The following is a 12,786-nucleotide window of genomic DNA, read 5'->3' as shown; positions in this document are numbered from 1 at the left end:
CCAATGAACGCTCGTCACTCAGCCCCAATTTCTCAACGAGCGTTCGTCATCTCTTCAACGAGCGTTCGTCATTCAGCCTTCGTTCTCAACGTCCGTTCGTTATAACTCTCGACGAACGCTCGTCATTCAGCTCACATTTCTAAACGTTCGTCCGTTATATTTCCCCAACGGACGTTCGTCCTCTCCCCAACGAACGCTCGCTATCCTGAATATTGTCCCCAATGTCCGTTCAGCCATTCCCATTTTTTTTGTTTATTTATTTTATTTCTTATTTTATTTTGTTCTATTTATTTATTTTAGACATCTACTTATCCTAAAATATATATGTAATAATACAATATTTATAGTTTAAATAAAAGAATTTACAAAAATATTTTGAAAAGGTTTAAGCACACGTGTGATCGCTCGCGTAGGCCTTGTGCTGAAAATCTTTTCCTTTTCTTTTACAAAAGTTAAAAATCAAATAAAAATATTTTGAAAAGGTTTAAGCACACGTGCGACCGCTCGCGTAGGCCTTGTGCTGAAAATCTTTTTCTTTTCTTTTACAAAAGTTAAAAATCAAATAAAAATATTTTGAAAAGGTTTAAGCACACGTGCGACCGCTCGCGTAGGCCTTGTGCTGAAAATCTTTTTCTTTTCTTTTACAAAAGTTAAAAATCAAACAAAAATATTTTGAAAAGGTTTAAGCACACGTGTGACCGCTCGCGTAGGCCTTGTGCTGAAAATCTTTTCCTTTTCTTTTACAAAAGTTAAAAATCAAATAAAAATATTTTGAAAAGGTTTAAGCACACGTGCGATCGCTCGCGTAGGCCTTGTGCTGAAAATCTTTTTCTTTTCTTTTACAAAAGTTAAAAATCAAATAAAAATATTTTGAAAAGGTTTAAGCACACGTGCGACCGCTCGCGTAGGCCTTGTGCTAGAAAACCTTTTCCTTCTTTATTAAAAATACTAAAATATTCCCAAACTACAAGTAATCTCTCTGCTAGAACTACGTTACCCTTGATTCTCTATCAAAAGTGGAGATACGTAGGAGCAAGGCTAGTCCTTGTCAGGTTCACTTCCCAAAAATCCAAAATCATTTCACAACAAATTTTCAAACAATTTCCAAACAAACTTCTCAAACAGTTTCCGAAAGAACTACGTAACCCTGATTTCTCATTTTGAATGAGAATACGTAGGAGAAAGGTCAATCCTTGTCAGGCCCTAAAAACTAAAAAATATATTTTGTTTATTTAGAGTTTTATTTTAGGGACAGTTAAACATTTTGAAAACCACATCATATTCGCGTATTTAGTTAAAGGTATTGCCTTTGGGCAGGCGCTGTAGGGTGCTAACACCTTCCCTACGCGTAACCGACTTCCGAACCTAGAATCTGGTTTTCGCGGACTGTGTCTTATTATTTTATGGTTTTTCCGTAGTTTTCCATAATAAACTATGGTGGCGACTCCAAAATCTCTTTTCAAAACCTGTTTCTTTTTAGATCGTCGTCCCGTCGCGATTTTCAGTTGCGACAACGATTTAATGGTGGAGTTATGGGCGACTGATCGAGCTACTGGGAGTGGTGTTCGGACCGCTCGTCAAGCACGTCGATAGCGGGTTGGGCCTCATGTTAGTGTTGATCTGAATAAGAATATTGAGTACATTCAAGAACAGCCTGACAGGACGGGGTATAGAGACCCAAGTCCACCATCACCTCCTCCATCTGTGGATGAATATAGTCCAGGGCAGACTCAATATGTGCCTTCCGTTCCATCCGGTGGAACTTCATCCTCACGAGGCTCCAAAAGGAAGGCACCTATGATCGATGTCATTGATTCTCAATTTGATAAGTTGACGACCAGCCTGGATGGTTTCACAAATGTCCTTAGCTCTACAAATGTTCATTTTGGTGTAATTTCTGATGCAGCCGTGCGTCAAGTCTCAGCAATGGAAGATAGAAATCAAATACTCCGTCGCACATCGGCGTACACATACACAGAGAGTGATATTTATGAAATGTTGAGTGTTATGAATATTGCCAATGAAAACTTGCTCGAGCAATGTTATGATTTCTTATGTGGAAACCCCACATGTACAAAGAGGTTGATGGGACTTCCCCCACACAAGCGGTGGAATAAATTATGTAAAATGATCTCGGGTGCTGATTGTTAGGATGTCTTATCTGACTAGTTGTATTACTATTATATTATGAGATGTACCTGTAATGTAATTATGACTTATTGGTTTTCATCCATCTTCAATTTTTAAGTTATGGTTATGGTTATGGTTATGTTCTAATGGTTTGTCTTTTCTTGTTGTTATTTTTAATATTCAATAATTTGTTATAACTTACCTTGTTATTGTTTTCATTAATTGTTTTCATTAATTGTTTTGTTGAAGAAATTGTCAAATGGCCTCATCATCAACCAAAAGGCCTAGAAAAAGTCGTAAGGAAAAAGAAACTCTCACTAAGCCAGAAGATGCAGCCTATGTCAGACCATCTGTTGCAGAACAATTAGATCAGCGTTGTTTCTTCACTCACAGCCATCAGATGGAAAACTATGCAAATGATTTCTACACAAGGAATATTGTTGGTCTAAAGATAATGAATTTCAAATCATTTGCCGATTCAGGGTATTTTTCCCACATCATCTTCTATTTCAAGGGGTGGTCGAATTTCTTACATTGCAGGGACCCTTCTATCCGGATTTAATCAAAGTTTTTTATTCAAATCTGAAGATTTCTACAAATGGATATTTGCTTAGTGAGGTCAACAAGAGAAGAATTAGATTGAAACCTGCTGATTGGTTGAATGTTGCTAATATGAAGTATGAGGGTCAAAAATTGTCTTATTCAAATGTCCCAGATGACTTTCCGTATGATCGGGAGATGACATTAGCTACTATGGTTAGACCAGAAATGCAGGGTCAACGTCTTAAAACAGTTGGGTGTTTGAATATTAATGATAGACTTCTGCATTATGTTATTGTCCATATGCTGACTCCACGACCTGGAAATTTTGCAAAGTTATTGCAAGAGGATATCTTTATGATACGGGTGCTTAAAAATAATATAACTATCAATTGGCCTCATCACATCATGCAACATATGCTTAAATGCAAGGCCAGTGACACACCCCTACCATATGGTGTCCTGATCACCCAAATCATGCAATATTGTGGAGTACATGTTGATGCCGATGCCAACACTCATATTGGGACCAGACATCATTTTTCAATAAATTCTTTGAAGAGGTTAAATATTGTTAATGTCAACGGTGTTTGGCAACACGCTGTCAGTGATGATGAAGAAGAAGAGCAACCACACCATCATGACAACCCTGTGCAACCTCCTCCACATCTTTCAAATCCTAATATGATGACTTAAATGTGGGAGGGGGTACAAGACTTGCAACATAGAATGCAGGGTATGGAACAAATGCAAGTGCAAGTTCAACGTATTGAAGATAACTTGGCAAACCTATCCCTCGACATGAACCGCCAATTTGCTCACCTGAATAAAAATGTTAATTTAATTCTTCACCATTTAGATGATTAAGTTGATAACTATTCCGAGAATGCATTACATGACTTTTTTACTTAAATTGACTTATGTGTTTGATAACTTACATTACCTATTTTTGAATGTTAGGATTCTATAGCACATCAGTTTTCATACTTTTATTTATTGGTCAACTTAATGAAATGCAAATCAGATGGATTCTCGAATCATAGATGAACTGCAAGAAGTAAATAATCAAAGAAGAAGACTATGTGCTGCTCTTGAACGACATACATAGGCCATGGAGCGTCGAATATCTCTGGTAAATGTTAGGATTCAATCATCTAATCCAACTACAGAAGAAATTGAAAACTTATTACGGACTATGAACATTGAAGATTAGAATTTATTCAGACAGTGCTTCAACTTTTTATCTTCGCATCCATCCCATACAAGACGTCTAATAGGGATGCCAATACAATATCATTTCAATAGATTGCAACGATACCTCATTGAAGCAAGGTCATCATGAACTATTACAAATATATTTGTATGTTATTATGTTGACACTTTTTTTTCGATCATGTAATATTATAACTTCGTTTAATTATATGTTTGTTTAAAATTAATCAATCTCACTTTCGTAACAAATAAATTGATACTACTTGGTAGTAAATTATATTACAAACAAATACTACATTTAAAAATAAACTCATTTTACTACATTATAATTTTTAGAATTTTTAAAAATTAATTTTAAAAATTATTTATAATTTTGGTCTCTTTATAAACATTTTTACAATTAAATATAACATTAATAAATAACATTTTATATTACTTTAATAACTAGGAGCATTTTGGTAATCTTTAATTTCTACCAATTAAACTAATTTTTTAAATCTGTCACATCAATCAAATCCTACACTAATTCTCACAAACTTTACTTCCAAATCCACTCTCAATTACCCACAAATCCACTCAAAAAAACAACAAAAAAATTACCCTCAAATCCACTCAAATCATCTCTCCCAAATCACTACAAAAGAACAAAGCATAAGTGTTTTGTCCTCCTAGGAGAACACCTTTATTTAATTTTTTATTTAATTTTTAACATTAGAATAGATCATGCTTACTAATGTAATTAATTATGTTATCACACATAACATGGTTATCATTGAAAGTTATCGATGGGTATATGAGAGAAAACAAATGACGATGATAGAGAAGTAGATAGGGAGAGTAAAATAGAATGTTAAAGAGCAGAAAACAGTATTTGGAATATTTTATGTTGAGTTTATGTGAATAAGAGAATTGAAAAGGAAATATGTTGTGATATGTAGTGTAAAATACCAACTTTTATCTTTTTAATATGGATGAAGAGGAGTAGAATGAAAGTTAAAGACGAGATAAACATTCTCTTTTATATAATAAAATAAAGGTTTAATACCACTTTTTGATCCATATTTTCGTCAGCTTTGTTTGATGTGGAATTCATTTTTTTTAACGTTCAATGCAGTCTTTTTTATGGTAATTTATGTTCTATTTTGTCCTTTTGGCTAAGGACGTTTAAATCGTTAACGGCACATTACAAATCAGTGAATTATATGACAGTTATTGGTTGACGTGGCTAGGACCAGAGTTGACTAAGGATGGTCGCGCCAATGAGGGCTTTACATGTGGCAACCCTTTTCTTCACCGCAAAATTAGGGTTTCATATTTGCATCTACAGATTGGGGAAAAGCTTGCTCCAGTGCCATCACGCGAGAAAGTGTGGTGGAGAAGTTTGCGGAGAGGCGTTGGTGCGACGGTTGAAGATGCTTGCGTAATTCGGCTTTGTGTTTCTACGATTTGGGTTTTGCTCGCGAGAGATTGGTGATAATGTTAGTGGCTCTTCACCGTTGCGGCGCGAATCGCGCTTATAGTTTGAAGGAGATTTCTGGTTCTGAGGGTTTTGATCTTCTGTGTTTCAGGTTGATGGTGGTTGGTGAGAATGAAGAAGCTTCACAACGATGTTGCTTAAAGGGCGAGGAACTCACGATTCGATTTCGCGATGCTTGTGGCGGAACGTTTGCAACAATGGCGCGGCCAGTGCGTGATATGTTCGCCAAAAGTTTTTGGTTAAGGTTTCAAAATGTCTGATGATGGAAGTGCGAAGATGGTGACTGGCTGTGAGCGTAGCAGTGGCACCTATAGGGTTAGGTGGTGGCTAGAGTTTATGTGTAGGGGAAAATTAGGGTTTTGGGAAGTAGAAGATGATGATGACTTGTCAAGGGTGATGTGTCACTGATTGTTGTTGTGGACATTTTCATAGTTAGTCAAAAGTACAAAATTAAACATAAATTACGATATAAGAGATTACATTGAACATTCGAAAAATATGAGTCTCACATCAAATAAAACTGGAGAAAATAGAGACTAAAATAGTATTAATTATTTTAAGCTAAATTAAAAAATTTACATTAAATTATATTAATATTCAAATCATAACTAAACATTACTTAAAATTATATTACTAACCTATACATAATACAAAAAATATTTCAAACTTGGAAATTGATAACATAAAATATGTCTAGCAGCGTAATAATGAACAGAGAAAGCGGCTTAAACAGAGTACTCTGATCCTAGAAGAGTGGGAAAAAGAGACACTGATGTGAAGAGTGTTATATTATTATGTTGAGGGCTGTGTTAGGTCGCATTTGCTCTTGCCGGATAATCACATCCCAACAGACTCAACGCTTGCACCATCTTCATCGCACCACAACCAAATCATTTTTCGAATATATTCATTCGTACGTTCTTTCTTTCTCTCCTTCTGCCTTCAAATTTCAATTTACCCATATTGGCTACATCAACCCATCCCACACACCCAACTTAAAATGCCTTGAAATTCAGATTTAAATTGAGTCTTCAGCCCAGCCCGGGGTTTCGGAATGAAATTGACTTGGTCTTTGTTTGACTAAATGGAGTTTGGTGATAAAATTTTCAAAATATCAGTTATTTTCCAAAGATTAATTTATCCGAGAAACGGAGTTCTTCAAATGCCTTTCTGGGACTAAAAAAATGGCATTTTTTTCCTCGGAACAAGCTATTTCCACCTTCCATGTGCAGAGTGACTGTTAAATTAACAGAGAGGAAAACATGAGAATGGAAGCCGCCGATGCATACAGGACTTAATCCAACTCGAGTTGAATTGTCTTCAGTCCAGGATTTACAATTTGACTTTATTGCAGTGTTTGAATTGCAGTCTTTTCTTATTTCAATATTCTTCATGTTGTAGAATAGGTCTCATGGAGAGTAATGGGAACATGGTAAAGCATGTCGAGAAACAAACCACTCGAGTTTTGTTTTGTGGACCCCATTTCCCTGCTTCTCATGAATATACAGCAGAGTATTTGCAAAATCATCCCAATATCAAGGTAAAATAGAATTGTTAATACATGTTCATCATATCCAACTAGCAATTGAACTACTCCGGTTTTATCTGTTCTGTGTTTTTAACCAAGTTGAAGGCCTTCAAATGGTCCATCTAGCCAAACTCAGTTGTGGGAAAAGACTTTGTTGTTGTGTCTGTTTGGACACCTCACTTCCCTGCTTCTCACAAATATACATACAGCATGTTATTTGGAAAATCATTCATTTAACAAATATGATGCGGAATCATATCATAATATGCAATCAATACTACATGTTGGTTGTATCCAACTTGCTAATTAAAAGTTTTATTGAGATAGCTCCTCGTCTTTGGTGAACATGTTTGTACTGTAGTTTGCTGATGACATGTCGTTGGATTTCTGTGTGATTAATCAAGTCATGCTAAACTGGACTGTGACAACTAAATAATGATGATTATTTTTTTCTTTGTCACATGTAATTCATACTAGCTTTGTATTTCAATATAGAAACCATTTGCAACGAATTAGGAATCTCCAAGTCCTCTGAAATTTTGCGGTGTAAAGGTTAGAGTTTAGAGGTAAAAGCAAGGTACCTTGTTTTCAGATGAATATAAGACGATTTTGGCATGGGATGGAGACTACATGTCTGAATTTCCTTTCTAAGAGCAATGGATGGATTAATTTTAGGTGATTTAGGCTTTCCTAAATTAGGTGGAGATTACTGAACCCTTGAAGTAATCATTGGTTCCTTGTACTTTGATTTTTGGCTTTCTTGAATAAATGAGTGTTTCCTTAGCATTCTATTTGTGAGTAAAACTTGTGTTTGTGTTTTTACCCTATTAGGTAACTCTTCTATGTGCAGTTACTTCTGGCTTAAGATAACGACCAATACAATTTCTAGATAGTACTACTAGCCTTGCGGTTATACAATCTTTGTATTACTTTGGGAAAAATGTTCTCAGATCAATAAGCCGTATGTGGCGTTTGTAGGTTGATGTTCTCTCTTTTGAAGATGTGCGCAAGGATATTGCCAACTATAATGTCTGCATAGTAAAAAGCATGAGGCTAGATTCTGATATAATTTCTCGTGCCGTTCAGATGCAGCTGATAATGCAGTATGGTGTTGGGCTGGAAGGTACTGTAATTTCTGTTACTTGAGGTTTAATGCAGAATTTGAGGAAGATACTTGTTTTCCATATTTATTGTGGAAGTAATTTTGCATTTTATGTTTTCATCCATCCCGTCCTGTTAAACCTCACTGGAGTTTCAAATTGATGAATCAAAAATTTTACTCCAAGGTGTTGATATTGATGCTGCAACAAAGCATGGAATCAAAGTTGCTAGGATCCCAAGTGATGTTACAGGAAATTCAGCTTCATGTGCTGAAATGGCCATATATCTAATGCTAGGTCTCCTCCGAAAGCAAGTATGATATCTTCAGTTTGAAATGAAAATTTTCGTTCTTTCTAAATGCATATTGAAGAAAACAAATAATGTTCATGCAGAATGAACTGCAAGTTTCCATACAACAGAAGAAGCTTGGAGAGCCAGTTACTGAAACTTTATTCGGTAAAACTGTGAGTGTATTGATTTTTGTTTTTTGAAAACAATAATATTCTGTTCTGGTCACCACTTTTTGTCTTTGTTCCTGGTTATTGTTTTTCGTAATGGTTACATACCTAAATAAAAATGGATCTCAGCCTATTCTAACTAAATAAAAGCTATTACTTACTTTTAAAGGAGGGAGGAGGGAAATAGATGATCGACGAAATATACTTTAAAGGCTTACAAAATTCATATGGATGACATGTATATAGATACATATTTTCTTTTCTAGAAGTCTAAGATTAATTTAATTAAGTTTCATTTTGTTAAATAGTATTGGGTTAAACAAATGATAAGGTTTATCGTTCGTTTTGGGCTATAAAAATTATATTTAGTTCAGACTTCAGTTTTGGATGTATCTAGTCAGAGTCCTTTCCTAGACGATCTCCACCTCCTCCAGAATTGCTTACATTTTTATTTGTATACCAAATATTTTCTGTACTTCAGCCAGAAGTGATACAGTTATGTTAAACAGTACAAGGGTAAAACAACCTTGAAGACAGTCAATTTTCTCATTTTACGTCTGTTTTCCTCAGAAAGTGTAATTTCAATACATGGATATGTTTGTGATTATTGAATGTACTGTTTGTGGAAAACTAATTTTTAATGATAATGTAGATATTCATTTTGGGCTTTGGGAACATTGGAATGGATTTAGCAAAGCGTTTACTGCCATTTGGTGTACAAGTTATGGCTACAAAGCGTAGCTGGGCTTCATATGCACAAGACGCAAGCAAATTAAGCAGAAGTATTTTGCTTTCCAATTGTTGTGGACCATAACTTGTAATAAGCCTCATTTTGTCATCTATTTCATAACATGTTCTTTATTTTTTGTTGAAGATGATGAACGTGATCTTGTTGATGTGAAGGGTAGTCATGAAGATATATATGACTTTGCTAGCAAGGCTGACATTGTTGTTTGCTGCCTAAGATTAAACAATGAAACGGTGGTGCCTTTTGCAATCCTTCATTTATTTTGTTTTAGTTAGTTTCAGCCACTTTGGCTCCCTATTTGTTTTTTTATTAAAGTTTTTGAGATTGGTGGAAACCTATGGCTTTTTAAAACTATGGTAGATGGTTGATATAGGTGTTGACAAATGGGTAAACAGAAAAGGTTTTTTTTGTATATTTTTTAATCCTATCTTTCTTCTCCCTTTTTCGTTTAGATATGTGTTATTATTAAGAAAGTCTTAATTTTTTTTCCTTAACATTAGTAACCAACCAATGAACTGATCCATAATCTAAGTTGATTATTAACATGAATCTGTTCGTGCTTAATAGCTTCAGTGACATCTAGTTTTTCCTTTTTTCTAAAAGGTTTTATTTGCATTCTGCGAACTATCATAGTATTAATGAACTTTTTTTCATTAAATGCTTGTTGACTTGGATATGATGTTTTTCAGGCTGGTATTATAAACAACAAGTTCATATCTTCTATGAAAAAGGTGTGTTTACCATTTGAGATGAACTTACTTCCCTGATTTACTTAATTTTCTTTTTATTGAAGTTAGCCTCATAATGCATGTACAAGATCTTGAAGATGGGTAAATGTCAAAATACTTTTGGTTATATGATCTTTGATACCTCAGTATGAAATATTTTCAAATTAAAACTATTGAATAACTTATGAATTCCAATAGTTATCTAGGAATCTGGTTAATCCGTTGAGTTATTTGGTATATAAATAAGAGGGAAAATATACAGTGAATAGTAACTGAGTTATTTCTCAGTTGGAAGAGGTGACACATAGAAGGAGATACTTTCCTTATTATCAGAATTCTGTAATAATTATTTGTTCCTTCTTGAGTAAATCCCCATTCTTTAATAATAGGACTTACACAAATCATAAATGGGTAATAACCTTTTTAAACAGAATAAGATTTTGTAATCAATTTCTTTTATTATGTTGATGGTTGATGATTGATGAGAAATATACCTCCCATGAAAATGGAACTCATCAAAGGAGATGCTTTAGTCGAAGCCATTAAGGTTGAAATTAGAAAGCCTGGGTGCGACCCAAAGGGATGGGAGTTATTAGTCTTGTCCAAGTGTTGAATATTCTGTACAATTTCAGATTCCGTTACAATTTTAGATTCAGTTATTTTATATTTATTATGTTTGGCTCTGTATTTTGGGCTGTATTTATTTTTTCAGTCTCTTAACAAGACTAAAGTTTCTGTACATTCACGAGTGTGGAAAAGATTATTGCAGACCTGCCATTTTATGACGTTTTCTTTTATACCTTTTCTTACCATTTTCTTTTTGTTTTCTGACACAGTGTGAAGTCATCACAAATTTAATAGTTCTCCTGCTAACACCGAATTATTTGTAGAAAACAAGCAAATGCAACATTAATGAAATATCATTTGGTTTAATTTGCCAGTTAGTTGTAGTTTTTTGATGAATTTCATTGTTATTAAGCAATTGTATATTTCAGGGTGCGCTTCTGGTAAATATTGCTAGAGGTGGTCTTGTGGACTATGAGGCAGTGATAAACAACCTTGAATCAGGTCACTTAGGAGGGTTAGGCACTGATGTTGCTTGGACTGAGCCGTTTAACCCTGATGACCAGATATTTAAAATTAAGAATGTTATCATCACTCCTCATGTTGCAGGCGTCACAGAACATTCTTATAGATCCATGGCTAAGGTGTGTGGGGCCATTTCACAAATATTCATTTGCCCTATGCTTAAAAGAAATAAGAGAGGACTAATAAATTCCTGTCAACTGATACTTTTCTTGCCTATGGTTCCATTGCAGGCTGTTGGTGAAGTTGTTCTTCAGCTTCATGCCGGGCTTCCTTTGACAGGGATAGAGTTAGTTAATTGATTTACGACAAACAAATCATTTCATTATCGTCCACTTCCTGAATTTTATGATATAAGAAGAATTATGAGGTGCCAAAACACTGCATTTTGAAATGAAAATTGAGATCAGGCTATAATGTGTTGTGCGTTTGTTGTTCTATCGTTGGGGAGAACCAATTGTTCTTTAGTAGTGGGTTTTGGAAACCAAACAAAGTGATACTTTGTTGTCAAAGTTATATGAATGGTTTATTTGCATTTTCATTCCTGATATTTTAATTTTTGGTCTTTTCTATACAGAAAGAATTAAAGCATATTGCAGGGAAGAAATAATTCCATGTTTCTAATTACTTCTGTCAATACTATGAATGAAATGATCAACTTCGATGTTTACTGAGATAATGGACACTTAAGATTGAAATTAGAGTAGTTTGTTGACAATTTTAATGTTTAATCCATCTTTTTCATAGTTGTTTTTACCCCACAAGTTAATAAAATTTATCATCCTTTTAATTCTTTTATTCTTTGTTTAGCAATTCGTCAAAATGCTTTACTTGACTTTGTAGCCGATGTTAAAAAATCAAGTATATAAGTGTTATTACATTAGTTTCTAAAAATTAAGACAAACAGGTCTTTGAAATGAAAAATCCTTTTTATTGTTTTATATAATTTTAGACTAACATGATTGTCTACTAACATTTTCACAAACTTTTTCTTAATTTCTTTTAATCCTTATATTCATGTGACAACATTTTAGACAAAAGTGACTTTACTGAATTTGGATATTTTTGTTGGAAAAACACCCAAAACAAACAACTATTTTTGAAACATTTTAAAAAGTATTATGCATATGATTTATATCTTTCTATGCATTTACTACTCTTATCTAACATATTTTGCAACACTTGAGAATTTACGTACCAGAATTTTGAAGCACGGTAAAAGTACTACGAATAGAATACCCAAAATGATAGGTGAAACAACAAGCTATCATAATAACTGCAAAAGTTTGATAAACAAGGCCTTTTAAAATTTGAGCAGTTCAAATTTAGGAAAGGGCATCAATCATAAGAAAAATGATATAAGCCATGAACAACTTAGTCATCAGACTTCTTCAAGATGTTTACTATGTTAAAAGACCAAAATTTAGCTCATGTTATTGAAATACGGTTGTCCTCAATGTTCATATTGTAAAATATGAGTCATGCCCAAGAAAACTATTACTCTTTCCATGATTTTTCAAACAAAGTTATTTATGTATCTAAAATATGATAATTCGGAATCTAAAATTTCTAATAAAAAGTATCAAGAATTTTTAAGGTTCAAAGTTTAGAAAATCTATCCATCTTGATCAGTCCTCTTTAGTGTAAGTGCATAAATTTCTCAGTGGAAAGTCATAGTCAATAGTAGGTCATTTTTTCATTTTGTTTTTCTCTTAAAAAAATATTTAATTTATAATTATTTTCGATGGATCCAAAGTAGCGTAACAAGGAGGAACTGA

General features: G+C 33.9%; 1 protein-coding gene across 3 annotated transcripts; it reads left to right on the top strand.

The window, feature by feature from the left end:
- Positions 1 to 6,072: 6,072 nt before the first annotated feature.
- LOC108332477 (uncharacterized) lies at positions 6,073 to 11,549 on the top strand. 3 transcript variants are annotated; one of them, XM_052871298.1, is made up of 10 exons: positions 6,073 to 6,272; positions 6,761 to 6,899; positions 7,974 to 8,010; positions 8,174 to 8,301; positions 8,381 to 8,452; positions 9,099 to 9,228; positions 9,321 to 9,427; positions 9,884 to 9,925; positions 10,918 to 11,130; positions 11,242 to 11,549. In XM_052871298.1, exons 1-10 carry the CDS (start codon positions 6,154 to 6,156, stop codon positions 11,308 to 11,310), a joined length of 1,056 nt encoding a protein of 351 aa, XP_052727258.1. In that variant the 5' UTR covers positions 6,073 to 6,153; the 3' UTR covers positions 11,311 to 11,549. The 3 variants fall into 3 exon arrangements, with proteins under 3 accessions (XP_052727258.1, XP_017423250.1, XP_017423251.1); XM_017567761.2 differs by having other exon boundaries at positions 6,075 to 6,272; positions 7,866 to 8,010; XM_017567762.2 differs by having other exon boundaries at positions 6,137 to 6,272; positions 6,766 to 6,899; positions 7,866 to 8,010.
- The last annotated feature ends 1,237 nt before the right edge of the window (positions 11,550 to 12,786 follow it).

The sequence above is a fragment of the Vigna angularis genome, chromosome 11 (assembly GCF_016808095.1).
Source record: "Vigna angularis cultivar LongXiaoDou No.4 chromosome 11, ASM1680809v1, whole genome shotgun sequence".
Classification (NCBI taxonomy): domain Eukaryota; kingdom Viridiplantae; phylum Streptophyta; class Magnoliopsida; order Fabales; family Fabaceae; genus Vigna; species Vigna angularis.
This window is presented reverse-complemented; position numbering and strand designations above follow the sequence as displayed.